At 36.9% G+C, this 13,306-nt stretch overlaps 2 protein-coding genes across 2 annotated transcripts in view; one reads left to right on the top strand and one right to left on the bottom strand.

Annotated features, from left to right (window-relative positions):
- The window catches only part of LOC127950737 (PEX5-related protein), a 99,907-nt gene extending 86,995 nt beyond the window's left edge, over window positions 1–12,912 (bottom strand). Inside the window, exons 1-2 of the mRNA XM_052547965.1 lie at window positions 12,867–12,912; window positions 12,678–12,733 (exon numbers count right to left, since the gene is read on the bottom strand). The gene's annotated coding sequence lies outside the window, so the exon portion shown is untranslated. The remainder of the gene's footprint in view (window positions 1–12,677; window positions 12,734–12,866) is intronic.
- LOC127950739 (prothymosin alpha-B-like) lies at window positions 8,365–11,562 on the top strand. The gene is made up of 5 exons (XM_052547968.1): window positions 8,365–8,532; window positions 10,424–10,486; window positions 10,590–10,671; window positions 10,754–10,842; window positions 10,936–11,562. The coding sequence occupies exons 1-5, from the start codon at window positions 8,488–8,490 to the stop codon at window positions 10,972–10,974; spliced, it is 318 nt and encodes a 105-aa protein (XP_052403928.1). The 5' UTR covers window positions 8,365–8,487; the 3' UTR covers window positions 10,975–11,562.
- Window positions 12,913–13,306: the final 394 nt, after the last annotated feature.

Genomic DNA, 13,306 nt, shown 5'->3' with positions numbered 1-13,306 from the left:
AAGGAATCAACCTTCACCTCTCTCTGAGATCATTTTTATCTGTACGTTGGACCACTTTGCATAGTAGCCTGTATTTGCTTTAGTAAGTAATGGGGGAAGGGAACAAATGTGTAAGATTATACCTTCAAGGCAACGAACACCACATGTAGGGTACTCTTTAAAAGACAAATTATAGGACGTCATTAAAGCACAAAAATGAGTTAAACTCCACAGGATTTCACACAAACAAACATGCAAGAACATGATAAACTGCACTTGTAACATTCCTTTCAACCACAGGTGGACTTATTTTTTTACTGGGTGGAGTAAAACGGATTTAATCGAGGTTTGTACTGAAGCGGATCCAAATGGTGATCCAGTCCGTGTTTTTGCGCTTGCCTACAATTGTTGGGTCTGATTTCACCGTCCCCTTGCTTGCTTCTGTCCGCCATTTCGCGTTGTTCTGCTGGGCTCATCGCAAGTCGCGTCATGGAAGAACAATAAAGCGTCTTTGTTTCACTGCAGCTGACGAGTGGAAACGCTGAAGTGGCAGTGCACGAAATACACGATACACCATGCATGCCGATAAAATACCAACAACAGTTTCTTATTTTGTTCTGGTTCATTTAATTCTGCACCCCTCATTTGAGATTACAACCAATACCCGGAAATAAACAAGCAATTTTAGCCGTTTTGTATTTAGGCCTGATTTTTTTTTTTTTTTGGGTGGTAGCCTAAATTTTGGGAATGATGCAAAAATAAATATAAATACCAGTGCCATTTTCAGCGTTTTCGCAACTTATAAGCGTGAGCAATAGTATAAACGTTTTATGGTTGCTGAATGTTGAGCTATTTGAATAAGCAAAATCATCGTTTTGTGGTAGGCCTGGAGGCTACCGCATTGATATCCGGTAATTTCAATTAGCAGGGAAATTACTTTTTTTATATATATATAAATGTCCACTGGTGTAAGATGGTGGTTAAATCATGTTCCTAAATAAATAATTTTCCCTGTTGTTTGTTCTGTATATCAGCAGTGTTTTATGAAACACTTGAGCACATTTGGGTGAGGCGAAAATAACTTCAGATTGTTAAAACCTTAATTGTGTCTCCTAACCCTAATACATCACAAAAGCAGGGAAATTGTCGTCTTTCTGCTTCTACTTTGCATTTTACATAGGTGTATTTAAATGGAAAGACAGACAGCCAGACTGAGTAGCCTAATTGCTGGAGATCTCGGTCTTTTGAACAATGCGCATAGAATTAAATGAATGTTCATGAGAGCTTAACTTTTTGCACAAAAATATATTTCCCCCCTTAAACGTCATATACATTAGGTTAGGGCCTTAGTTCTTTTCATGTAGTATCACAAAGATAACACTAGATGGTACTAAATTGTCTTTATCGATCAATTTCAGGCAACACAGGACAGAGTTTTGAATAAAAGACTGGACAGACGAGTTCATAAGCAAATGCCAATTCAGCACGGCCAGCTTTCATTTTTTATAATAAGTAACATTACCATATTATAAAATTTTATGTAATAGGCTATAACTGACGATATGAATAATCAAGTTTTTGGCCTTCACGACCTAATTTAACGTAGCTAAATTGCATTTTTCCCCTCATGAAAATATACTGAAACTTTATTTGGGAATTCACATATTTTTATAAAAACTACATTCTGAAAATATGTTGCTTTGTTGGATGTAGAATTCTAAGTACAATTATTAGTAAAACTACAAATGTAAAACTGAATAATCCATGATAATATACTTGATTGTTATAGAGTGTAAAAATTATTTGCCTTATTCTGTAATGCATATTAACAGTAGTTTCCATAAATGCAGTAGGCCTGAATTCCAGCCTCATTGGAATTGCTTTTTCCCCCTTGATATCTTTATTGCCAAAGTGCAACTGAGTTCACAGACGATTCCACCTGGCTCAAAAATGAGCACTGTTTGTTTTGTGTGGTCTGTGGTGTTATCATGGTCAGATTCAGTTCATTGTGCAAGAGGTCTGGCTTGTTTCTTCATGTGTTGCTCTGTCTGGCCACAAGAGGAGGCTAGAGTACTGATATCACAGACACATGGATTCATGAATGTTGGGCCTTTTAGATCACACTAAAAGTAACGGAAAAAACCCCTTTTTTCAAGTCTTAATAGCTCTTCCTGTGGCAGCTTGTTTTATTGGCTCAGACACTAGAGTGGGAGTTAGTGGGAGGGAAGAGCCGTTTAAATTGGCTAGTCACTGTTAATTTGTTCTTGGGTTTTATCATTGCATGAAAGTCAAAGCATCTAGTCAAATATTGCATACTGTTTTAAGGAATTAAATAACAATCTATCACGAAAAGGCAACATTTCAGCATAAACTGGTGACTGTGCATAATGAAGGTAAATAAATTACCAAGAACAAAGTCCAAGTCCTGCCCACTTGAATGAGCTCCAAACAAGGTATGATTGCTGCAGTTAGATCAAGGAATGTTGCTTTGCTTTAGTAAAAAATTATTTATCCCCACTTCATGTTAAATACATAGTAGACAACAGTGTCTACAAAGTAACCTTTGGTAAATAGCACCTGTACATTTATTTTAAAGAATAATATATTTAAAAATATTACTAAATATCATATTCTCTGATATTTTGACTGTTTAAATGAGAAAATTAAAAGAGAAAAAAACACTATTTTCCCTAAATATTATTTCCCCTATGTGAGAGAGCCGTGGAGAGTTATACATGGCATTGAGGGCCAAGCTGAGACCATGTTAATTTTTGATCTGAAAGGACAGATAATTGTCAATGGTATCAGTGTCCACAACAGAAAAATATTACAGTTGCATTTACACTTATACATACAAAGGAGAAATATAGCAATTCATGCGCAAACAATATTCATAATATAAAATGTCAGGTTTATTAGACAATTAACGAGCAAGAGAACAGGAGAAATATAGAGAATATTTTTTTTGCTTTTTGAAATATGTGATGGTTTCAGTAATTCGGCAGGAGGTTGGCAGCTTATTCTACCAAAGAGCATCAGAGAGGGTTAAGTTTGAGAATGATTTTTTTCTTTATTTTTGTTTGCCTTGTTGTTAAGAAACAACCAGGCGTAGCTCAGTTGGTGACCTGAGCTGTTGGGAGGGAGCATATATTTGTAGTGAATACATTTGCTCCAATACTTTTTGCATTCCGTAATATCCTTTCTCCAGTATCTAAAATGGCCCAAACCTTTCTGATATTCTGCCCAATTCTCATCATAACTGTTACTATAAGCCACCAATTGACTCTTACTGTGCTGGATGGGCAGAACGTGCCTCCGAGTCTCAGTTTCAGTGACACAGTTCTGTGAGGAAATGTGGTTTTGTGGACAAACTGAAAAATATAGTCTCAAAATTGTTCTCTTTGCTCTAAGGACTTGTGCATAATAAGCTCAATTCTTGTCCCTGATGCCCAGTCGCTGTTTCTCTCTATTATTTTTGTTTTCTATGTGACTGTGAATGCTTCTTATTAAAACTAATGAATAAATACACAATGCAGCCTTTATGTCTGTGACATTCCTATAGTGTCATTTGCACAATGTGTGTTGTAGCTGAGGAGAGGACTTCTTCAATATCCTAAAAATAACCTTGTCCAGTGGAGGGAAATGTTCATATTTTGATACTATTTGTTGCGTCCTAGTCAGACAAATATTTCAGCGACTCTGCTCTGAACTATTTTCAATGTTAGAATAGCATCCCTGACTGCAATGAGCCAACTTTACCAGACAACAGACAATGTGCGACAGATCAACAAAGGAGGGCAGTATCTGCAAACAGTTTAGCTAAATCAGGAGAAGAGGTCAAATAAATTAGGGGGGAGAATCAGGATATCTCTGCAAGAGGTTTATTAGAAGAAGTGTAAAAATGTGACATACTTGAAAATGTAGAGTTTACTTATATTTTGAAATAAGATCATAATGGTTTTAACAAAATTCAGCCTTTGACTTTCAAAAAATGTTTTCATTTTTCTTGGGACAATAATAAATTTGATACTTTTGGTTCTACTTTTCAGACTACAAAGTAATGTTAGTGAAGAATCATGTGGTCACAGATCTGTTTATTTCTGTTGCTCACTGTTTACTTGTTCATCACTCCTGTAAGATACATTTATATGAGTTGTAGCACATTAAATATATACTGTAGGTGTGCTAGTGTGCTTCACTGATCAGCTATGTAAAAACTCCTTAGCTTCAGGCACTAGCTTTTGCTGCATACTCCAAATCCTTTATTGCACCTTATATTAGACCATAAAGTAATTTGAGCTCAACCACTTCAAAAAAATGAAAAGGGTACACACTATAAGCAAAAATGTATGAACAAGGATTTTCCACAAATAATAGACATAATGTCTATAATCAGGCCTATATTTTTTATGTTCGCTTTCACCAGACTTTTTCTTAAAGGTCTGTGTTAATGGATTACTATAGGCCTATCTTTATTCAAAATGTAAGAGATAAGGAAAAAAGTTAACAAGTAGCACAAATCAGATATGGACCTCAAGAGTTCATACAAAACAGGTTTTTTAGTCCCAGTGAAGTAATGTTTTTTCTGTGCAAACAGACTCCTTTGGCTATTGCACCTGTTTTGCTGCTCTTTTAGCATCCTGCACATGACCACTGTATTTTTAAAATCGCATATAAACTCGAAAGAGCTTGTAAAAATGCATCTTGAGAGGACATGCACTCTGTTTAATTCCTCTGTTGTAGGATGCTTTCTGTGTGCTTTCTGTGTTTCCCTTTTGCTTCAGACATAAAAGAATGGGGAAACAGAGCAGTGTGAATTTAGAAGATATATGTTTTAAAAGAGTACTGATATGACATGAAAACAGCCCAGGATAAATACACTGAGTCGGCTTTACTGTACAAAAAGAGCTGCCTGAAGTCCTAAATTTGAGACATATCAATTGCATCATTCCCACGACTCACTTTTCAAGTTAATTTCACTGTCAAAACACACAATAACTTCTTTTTTTAAAAGGATGGGAAAGCTTCCTGAACCTTTTATGTATGATTTCTTTTATGTTCCATTAATAAAACATTCACCACCCCATGTGAATTAAGAAATCTCTGAAGCATACAGTAGGCCTTTTTATTAAGTTATTAATTATTATCAAATATGAGTAAATAATTGTATATGAACATCTAATCATAACAAACATCTTTAGTATTATTATTTAATAAAATACATTATTTGGTGTATTTTAAGGTCTATCAGTATTTTCTACATCTTGAAAATAGAAAAGCAGGCTCTGGTGATGGCATGGATTCAAGCATGATATTTTGCCTTGGCATTGACCACGATATTGCAGCTGCTAACAAATTATGTAGAGGATCGAAGAGAATCATACTCGAGGTTGCTGCTCCTCCAAGACCTGTTTAGCCATACATTGTACAAAGGTATACCTATGTATTTGCTTGTATTAATCCAGCAAAAATGGTAGATTATTTCACTTCCATGAACAAACTAGTTGTTTGTAAAGCATGGCGTTCAGAACAGTTCAATCATGCTTTGTTTGCATTGGGTAGACAGTAAACTCTGACACTCAAATCTTTGAGATGGGGTAATGTGAGGCCACGGTTTTCATAAGACAAATTAATTATTATTAACAATGTTTAACATTCTTATTTTAGTTCACCTGTTGACATTCTATATATTTTTATTTAAAAAGAAAAATAAATGCCATGCTTTTAGTAAAGGTCTATCTCTCATCCTATCTCTCTTGTTATCGATCATTTCACCAAGGGCACCATGCCTAATTTATGACTTCACACTCTTGTGGGAAGGACAGGAAGAATTGGGTTACACCTCACCCAGTCTGAACCGTTTGAGTCCAGAATTTCTCTTTCTGGCTGTTGTACAGTGCCATGTTTATTTGTATCCATCCGATTTTCATTGGACCACATTCAATACCAAGTACACTGAGACATTCTTCAAAATATCTTTACAACACACTATTAATATCTTAGAGCATGTGACTTACAATACATCATAACGCCCAAAATGGTAACAATAACACTATTCTAATCCTAATATCATTGTATACACAAAAATTATTTGAGAGCATGTAGTTTACAATGCATTGCTATGCCCAAAAGAGTAACAATATTAGTAGTGTTATATTAATATCACTGTATTCAAGTAAAATTGTCCTCTATGTGGAAGTTTTTTGAGCCTCTAACAGAATTGTTGCTTTACAGTAATTGTCTGCTAGGGATCAGCAGAGTGTGCTTGCTTTCATTATGCCTAAAATACACCAGACCAGTGTTATTACTTTCAAATGAACACCTTTTCCTTGCGGAAATGGCATCTCTATTCCAAAACATTCTTAAAGGGGAAGTTCAATGCCACTCTCAGAAACCCATATTCTTCTAGGAAAGCAGAGATTAAAGCAAAGAGGGCAAAGATTAAACAGAGACTTATAAGAGAATAAATTAGACCGGTTTAATATTATCACTGTAAGACACAGAGAAAATGCCAGGAGCTGCTATGATATGTTTTTTCCACTAGAGGGAACACATTCCTGTCTCCAGTACGCTTTTTATGAGAAGAAAAAAAAAATGGATGGATGCAAATACAAAAACAGCTTTATTTGAGGAGGATAATGCCTTGGTTTTTTTTAGGAGAAGAACAACATGTTAAATGTGTTTTCTAAAGCCAGATAACCCTGGACCCTGCCCCTTACTAATGTCTACCTGATGTCTCGCACAGCCAATTATCTGCCTTTGCTAGAAGATTCCACCTGTCCAAAACTTCAGAGAGTCAGACGCATTCATCTGAGTTAGATGATCTAAGGTAAAAGCAGGTTATGTTTTCACTGACAGTATTATAACATCAGATATTTACACTGTTTATAACATGTATAAAACTCGGCACTAAACATTTATAAATCTATATGCTAAATGTTAGACAAGAATGGGTAGTTAATTATTTTAGTAAGTGGTGAGAATCTGTCATTTGATTGTACAAACAAGCAAACTTAATTTGGCTGTTTTTTTTTACTAAATGTTTAGATTAGCAAGATGACCTATATGTAGGCCTATTGGTGGGAACAGGTTTTTCCAAGAGATGTGCCAAGTTATTAATGATTTCATTTTATCCAGTGTTCTTCCATATTATTCATGTTCAAATATTTACTATCCCTCTTATTTGCCAGGTCGAACGTGAGTATTTATTATTATTATTTTTTACAATTGTGTTACACTTCACTCATTTACACACTGCCGCCACAAGATTTGATCTCATAAAAAGTCATCCGCGCCAGAAATCTTTTGGAATCCATTTTCCAGGCTTTCTCGCACGCTGTGTGTCATTTCTTTCTCGACATCTCTGTCATCCAATCATTTCGCCCAAAGCGTCAACTGTGGGTTGTGATCGCCTGGGTATCCAATGAGATGCGTCCGACTGCAAGAAGTCTCGCCATCAAAGTAGAATTTGAATGTAGGTTATGGTGAAGTATCCGAAATTCCCCTCCCCTCTATGTTCGCCGGCGAGGTTATGGCTTCTGCTTTGTTTAAATGCGACTCATCCCGAATATGAAAGCACAAGACGTGTTTTAACTATTTTAAAACAATATTGTTTACAGAGCCCAACCTGAGGAAGACGCATTTCCATTAAAACATAAATATAAAACGGTAGTGGTTGCACCGTCTTACATCGTGTGGTTAGTTTTTTCCCCTCAGTAATAAAGATCTGATCAACTAAATATGGCTTTCCTGCTCTGTGTGAGGTTATGAAACTATAACAGCATGTCTGATAAAGTTTTGTCTGCTTTGTGTGTATTTTCTCGTCTTGTGTGTGTGTGTGTGTGTGTGTGTGTGTGTGTGTGAAAATAGCTGTTTTTTCGTTTACTCGTAGTGCCAAGTTTAGTGCGAAATTCACTGAAAGGGGAGGGGCTGCATCTGGCATGAAAATGTTTCCCAAATGCATCCCCTACATGCTTTAAAAACAACATTTCCTTAATGTGCTACTTCGGCATGGTAACTGGCTGTCTATTAATAATGTAGGTGCTGTGTTTGGAGGTGATTTAGGGGTCAATAAGTCTAAGCAGTTCGTACACATAGCCTACGGCATTTGCTAACTTATTGATATTAATGATGAGAGTAACGACTTTACGTTTTAACATGTCGTATCAACGTATTTTGTTGAGGAAATGTGGAATTTTGTAGCGAGAAAGCGGAGGTAAGGAGGTGTGTCTTCTCTAGTGAAATACCGGCTGGGGGTGTGTCATTTTACGTTTAGAAATACTTTCCATTGTTCCACTCTATTGCCTTAAAAATACGCCCCCTGAGTCCGCTGACCAATCAAACACAACCGACCGCCTCTTATGCTCCGCCCACAAATATATAATAAAGCCTCCTTCATCACATGCCGTCGGCATAAGAAACCTTCATTACAACAGTGTTTGTTGGAGGATACGGGTGGATTATTCTTGCTTTTTCCTGCGTTCTGAAATTTGATATAAAATATTAATTATGGCAGACACAAAGGTTGACTCCGCGACAGAAATCTCAGCAAAGGTAAGAAAAGATGTCTCTGGATACACGAAATTCTCATTCAAAAGCATGTTCTGTCTTTCGTTTGTCTTAGTTAAGATTTATCGTGGGCTATTTTTGGCTGTAACCGGAAAGGATCGTTGATGAATTATTAAAAGTAAACAAGAAAAAGTACGTGATAACTGTTTTCTAAGTGATTTAAACTGCTACACTGTAATGTGAATTTCAAATGGATACATTTGTAACGCGCTCTTTAGCGCGTGAGGAATGAGAGCACATTCAAACGCAATTTCTCATTGTCCGGAATGTAACAGTCTGCGCGCGCGGGTTCTTTGTTTATACAAGCGTGTCGGTTCCCCTTTGAACAGCGGCGATGTGTGCTGTAATGCTTTGTATTTCGTATTTCAGATCTAGAATCTATACAATACCTTACACAATTTGCATATTTGTTTATTGGTATGGCTTTTATGGCTTCTGTACATTTTCGTTCAACAATTGTTCGGAGTACTCGTTTAGGCTACTTCCAAATCCCCATTCATTACCGGTTAGTTTGTAGCTAACAGACATTACGGCAGGTTTTAGGACGCGTTTGATCGGTCGATGGCTTCAGGGCTGAAAGTTTGCCTAGGCAGCTTGAAGCATCAATCGATAGGAAATCTCAAGTATAGTAATAAACGAATTGGTCATACATTTGATGGGAGTAAATTAGCACATACATTTACAAGTAATTTCGAATTACCGCTGGGGTTTAATTCCATGTCCAATAACGACTGATCTGATGTAGGCAGCCGAACGCGACGCGGAACTTGGACGCTGCAGTGCATCGGATTTCAAACGCAAATTTCGAAGTTTTCTGGTTAAAAAAAAAACGAGTGCAGAAATGGTATCTCGAAGCGTTTGATGTTCAGTATTAAGATACTGTGGTGGTGGTGGTGCCGTACGTCTCGTAGGCTACTCGAAAGCCCTTTAATCTCATAAATGCCTCCAGTTGATATGCTCGCTCAAACATTGATCTGTCTAATAGCTACTGTTCATTTCCGACGAGTTGATATTTTTCCATGTGTGACAGCAACGTGGGCTTGTTGGTTTACTAGTTTGAAGCCAGGGACGTCGGTGAATTTAAGGGGGCGGTCCTAGTTGATATGGTTGATAAACGGCTTAAAGGCTGAAGAGTATATAAACGAATTAATGAAAATGTTTGCATGGCGAAGGCTCGTTTAACTGCTTTTTGCAATGCTTTAACTGAAAAGACAGCGGTCAACGCAAATTCAAAGAGCACATGATGATCATGTAATTTATGACTTTATTTATATATATTTTTTGCCTACGGTTTCTTGTCAATTCTGCGACTGCGCGAACTAAATCCAGGTTAACGTGACGGTGGTGGCGTGCGTGCCGAACTCGGTAGTGTTCGGAAAGAACAGATCGTGAAAGCCATGCGTATGCTTTCTTTGTCCTTCATTCGAGTTCGGCATTGACTCGCTGAACTACGGTCCAGTGGCTTTGAATTATCTTCCTTGATTTGTGTATTAAGCTTCTCTTTTTTTTCGGGGCCGCGTTGTAAGTTTTCGCTTGCGTGCCAAAATATGGTTGCTTATTGGATACAATACCCACAGCAGCCGAATCTCACTTAAGTGTCAGATTACAAGCGAGCTCACTCGGTAAGAGGCGGGAGCAGGAGTCGTTGATGGACAACTAAATTCGTTTGCTGCAGCCACTGAGGCGTCAATGTCAGAGGGGCGTCATTAGAGATGAAATTTAAATTTGTGCGCATAGGGGGCGTTTTGCTCACGTCAGTCGTAATCTGCATCGACTCTGTCTATTGGAGTCCGATGGCTCCAGTCTTACGAAGTTAAATGTTTTTTTTTTTTAAAAGCACATTTTATTATTTTTAATATTTTTTTTTTAAATGTAGGACCTGAAGGAGAAGAAGCTCCTTGATGAAAAGGAAAATGGAAAAGAAGCCACTAATGGAAAGGTAAATAAATGCTTGCCAGTGTTCTTGACCTCTCTATTAAACTACTTGAGTGTTCCATGGGGATTATGCAATTTTACAATTACCTTTTCTAAATTGTGAAAAGGAGAATGAAGAAAATGGAGAGCCTGAAATTGATGATGAAGAGGATGATGAGGTGGATGAGGAAGATGAAGAGGAAGGAGAGGGTAGGTGCAACACTGTTCAAATTTTTCAGGATGTGACAAATTAATTTGTTTTAATCATGTGGCTACTGGTCAACTTCTATAGGTGATGAAGAGGACGAGGATGACGACGATGATGATGAGCTAGGCGGAGGAACAAAACGGACTGCTGAAGATGATGATGAAGATGAGGAGGTACACTCAAGAATTGCTACCTAAAGAATACTGAATTATTGTATCTTGAAAGTACAAGTAAATCATTTTAAATAAAACCTTTTTTTTTTTCAGGATGATGTTGATCCAAAAAAGCAGAAGACAGATGATTAGAGGATTGTTTCACATTGCTGAGCAGGTGTAGACGCCTCTGCTTTAACCCAAAATGTTGGAGCCAGTGGCATAAAGGACTCAAATACATAAAACATGGTCATTTTCAAGTTTTCATCCATGTCAACCAACTCGACCCCCAATTAAAAATTTTCTAGAGAATCGACCACAACTCAGATTTTCAGCGTTCACAACAAAATGCTTAAGATAAGGATTTGTTTGTATTTTTATTTACATTTTATATTTTTGTACATATTGTGAAGAGATCAGCCACTTTATCATGATCTCCTGTGACCAAAACGGTGCTTCTTTATGGAAATTTTACTTGTTTGACCATGTCTCGATATTTCAACATAAAGGCAACATGTATAAAATCACCAGTCATTGAACTCAGAGCATTCCAGTAAATTTTATGTATGAACTTTAGTTGTACCATAAACTAGTTTTTGTATGGGAGGGCTAGGCCAAAGAAAAGGAGTTTTGGTTTCTTTTGACTTTTTGTCTACATTATTTGTTTTACCTTGGCCTGTTTGTTGTATGTGTGGAGTTTGTTGTTCAACAATAAACTTAACTTTTATTTTGTGAGTTAAACCTCTTTTTGTTTGTTCGTTTCAAAATCACATAATTTTGCTGTTCATTTTGTGAGAGCAAAATAGGTGTAACTAGAAAAATGTAAAGATGTATTGATAATGCCTTTCCTTTGTTGTGTTGTCTCCAAGAACATCTGATCCACATAGTAGTTCATGAGACGCTTCAATTCAGGAGAAATTTAAGAGTTTAAGACTTCTGTGTATGAAAATAAACAGATTTGTTTTGTGGTTAAAAGTAAACCTCCCAAACTACAGAATGATTTATGACCGGGTTATTCAAATCTTATCCTGGAGGGCCAATGCGCTGCAGAGTTTAGCTCCAACCCTGATCAAACTCGCCTACCTGTGATTTTTCTTATGATGCTGACGACACTGATTAGCATGCTCAGGTGTGTTTGATCAGGGTTGGAGCTAAACTCTGCAGCGCATTCGCCCTCCAGGACAATATTTGAATAACCCTGATTTATGATGTTACACTTGGAAACATCAGAAATGCAAAATGGCATAATTCTACAAAGTAATTGATTAATTTGCAGCATTCTGAAAAGGCTAAAAGTAATTAAAAAAAATTGTAAAAGCCATCCTTTCATATCCTTCAGCCGGTCTAAGACTTTCAAAAAGCAGGGTTTTTTTTTTCTTCAGAGACATTTGGAAATCCTCAACCTTTTATGATTCCATGAAATAAAAACAGCTCAGAAAACAGGAACTTGTATGAAAATACTGACAAATACCATTTCAGGTGGTATTTGGATTTTATATTTCAGCTCACATTTTGTCCTACCAGTTCATGCCATGCATATCTCTCACATATTTCGCAGTTTTCAATGCAAACATGTGCTTTGATCGTGATAAGAGAGGAGCTGCTTAGTCTAGACCGGATGGCAGCTTTCCACCAGCCTTCACTGAAGCAGCAGCTTGAGTGTTTGATAGCACCACTACTGGTATGTGACAACAGCATGAGGCCAATCTTTCAAACCCAACGTGTTAATGCATGTCAAGATGTAGGCTACTGAAATTCAGTGAACTAGCAAGTCTAAACTGACAAATAGCACAGCGGCTACATTTCTCAGGCATACTAAGTAAGGTGGCATACTAAGTAAGTTAGTATGTACTTACTAACTTGGTGATGAGTAGGAAATGAGGAAGTGAGCATTTTCAAACATGCAGTAGGCCTGAATGAAACACAGTAGCAAAAGGTGGTTAACACATTTAAAAGTTAAAAAGATCCGCCTCGGATAGCCTACTACAGTCGTTCAAATAAGTTAACACTTTTTTCATTTTTAAAGATGTATTAAATAATCTTACCAAATGTGCAGAGATTTTAAAACTTCCCGAATCAAAGAATATCCAGTTTAAATATTTATCTACGATCAATGTCATTTCCCCCTAAATGACAGCGTAATTTAAAAACTAAAACGCTTTACGGATAATTAAAAAGGACCAATCACAGTTAAAACACGTCCCATGTTATACTTAAGTTTAGGTAAAATAATAATTTTTCTATATCCTCATTAACATTTATATCAGCGCAATACGCAGACCTACATTCTGCACGAGTTCTTAGTAGATATGACCAAGTGAAGCGTATCCCATTCAAATTAGTCGTCCACTCGTCTCGTTAAAATTCAAGGTCCTTTTCTGCCGCCTACTGGCAACCAAAGCTGTTGCACACCAGCTACTTCACATTAAGCTATGTAGCCTTTAAAAGGCAAGGGATGGAAAGGGTTACGAGAGCCGACTTAAAA

Source organism: Carassius gibelio, chromosome B2 (genome assembly GCF_023724105.1).
Source record: "Carassius gibelio isolate Cgi1373 ecotype wild population from Czech Republic chromosome B2, carGib1.2-hapl.c, whole genome shotgun sequence".
Classification (NCBI taxonomy): Eukaryota; Metazoa; Chordata; class Actinopteri; order Cypriniformes; family Cyprinidae; genus Carassius; species Carassius gibelio.
The sequence above is the reverse complement of the archived record's forward strand: the minus strand, read 5'-3'. Positions and strand labels throughout refer to the sequence as shown.

Excerpts from the sequence above, each read along its gene's own strand:
- LOC127950739 (XM_052547968.1), top strand. The coding sequence starts at position 8,488 with ATGGCAGACACAAAGGTTGACTCCGCGACAGAAATCTCAGCAAAG. Across the intron at positions 8,533-10,423 it reads CGACAGAAATCTCAGCAAAG|GACCTGAAGGAGAAGAAGCT; the intron begins GTAAGAAAAGAT and ends TTTTAAATGTAG. Across the intron at positions 10,843-10,935 it reads ATGATGATGAAGATGAGGAG|GATGATGTTGATCCAAAAAA; the intron begins GTACACTCAAGA and ends TTTTTTTTTCAG.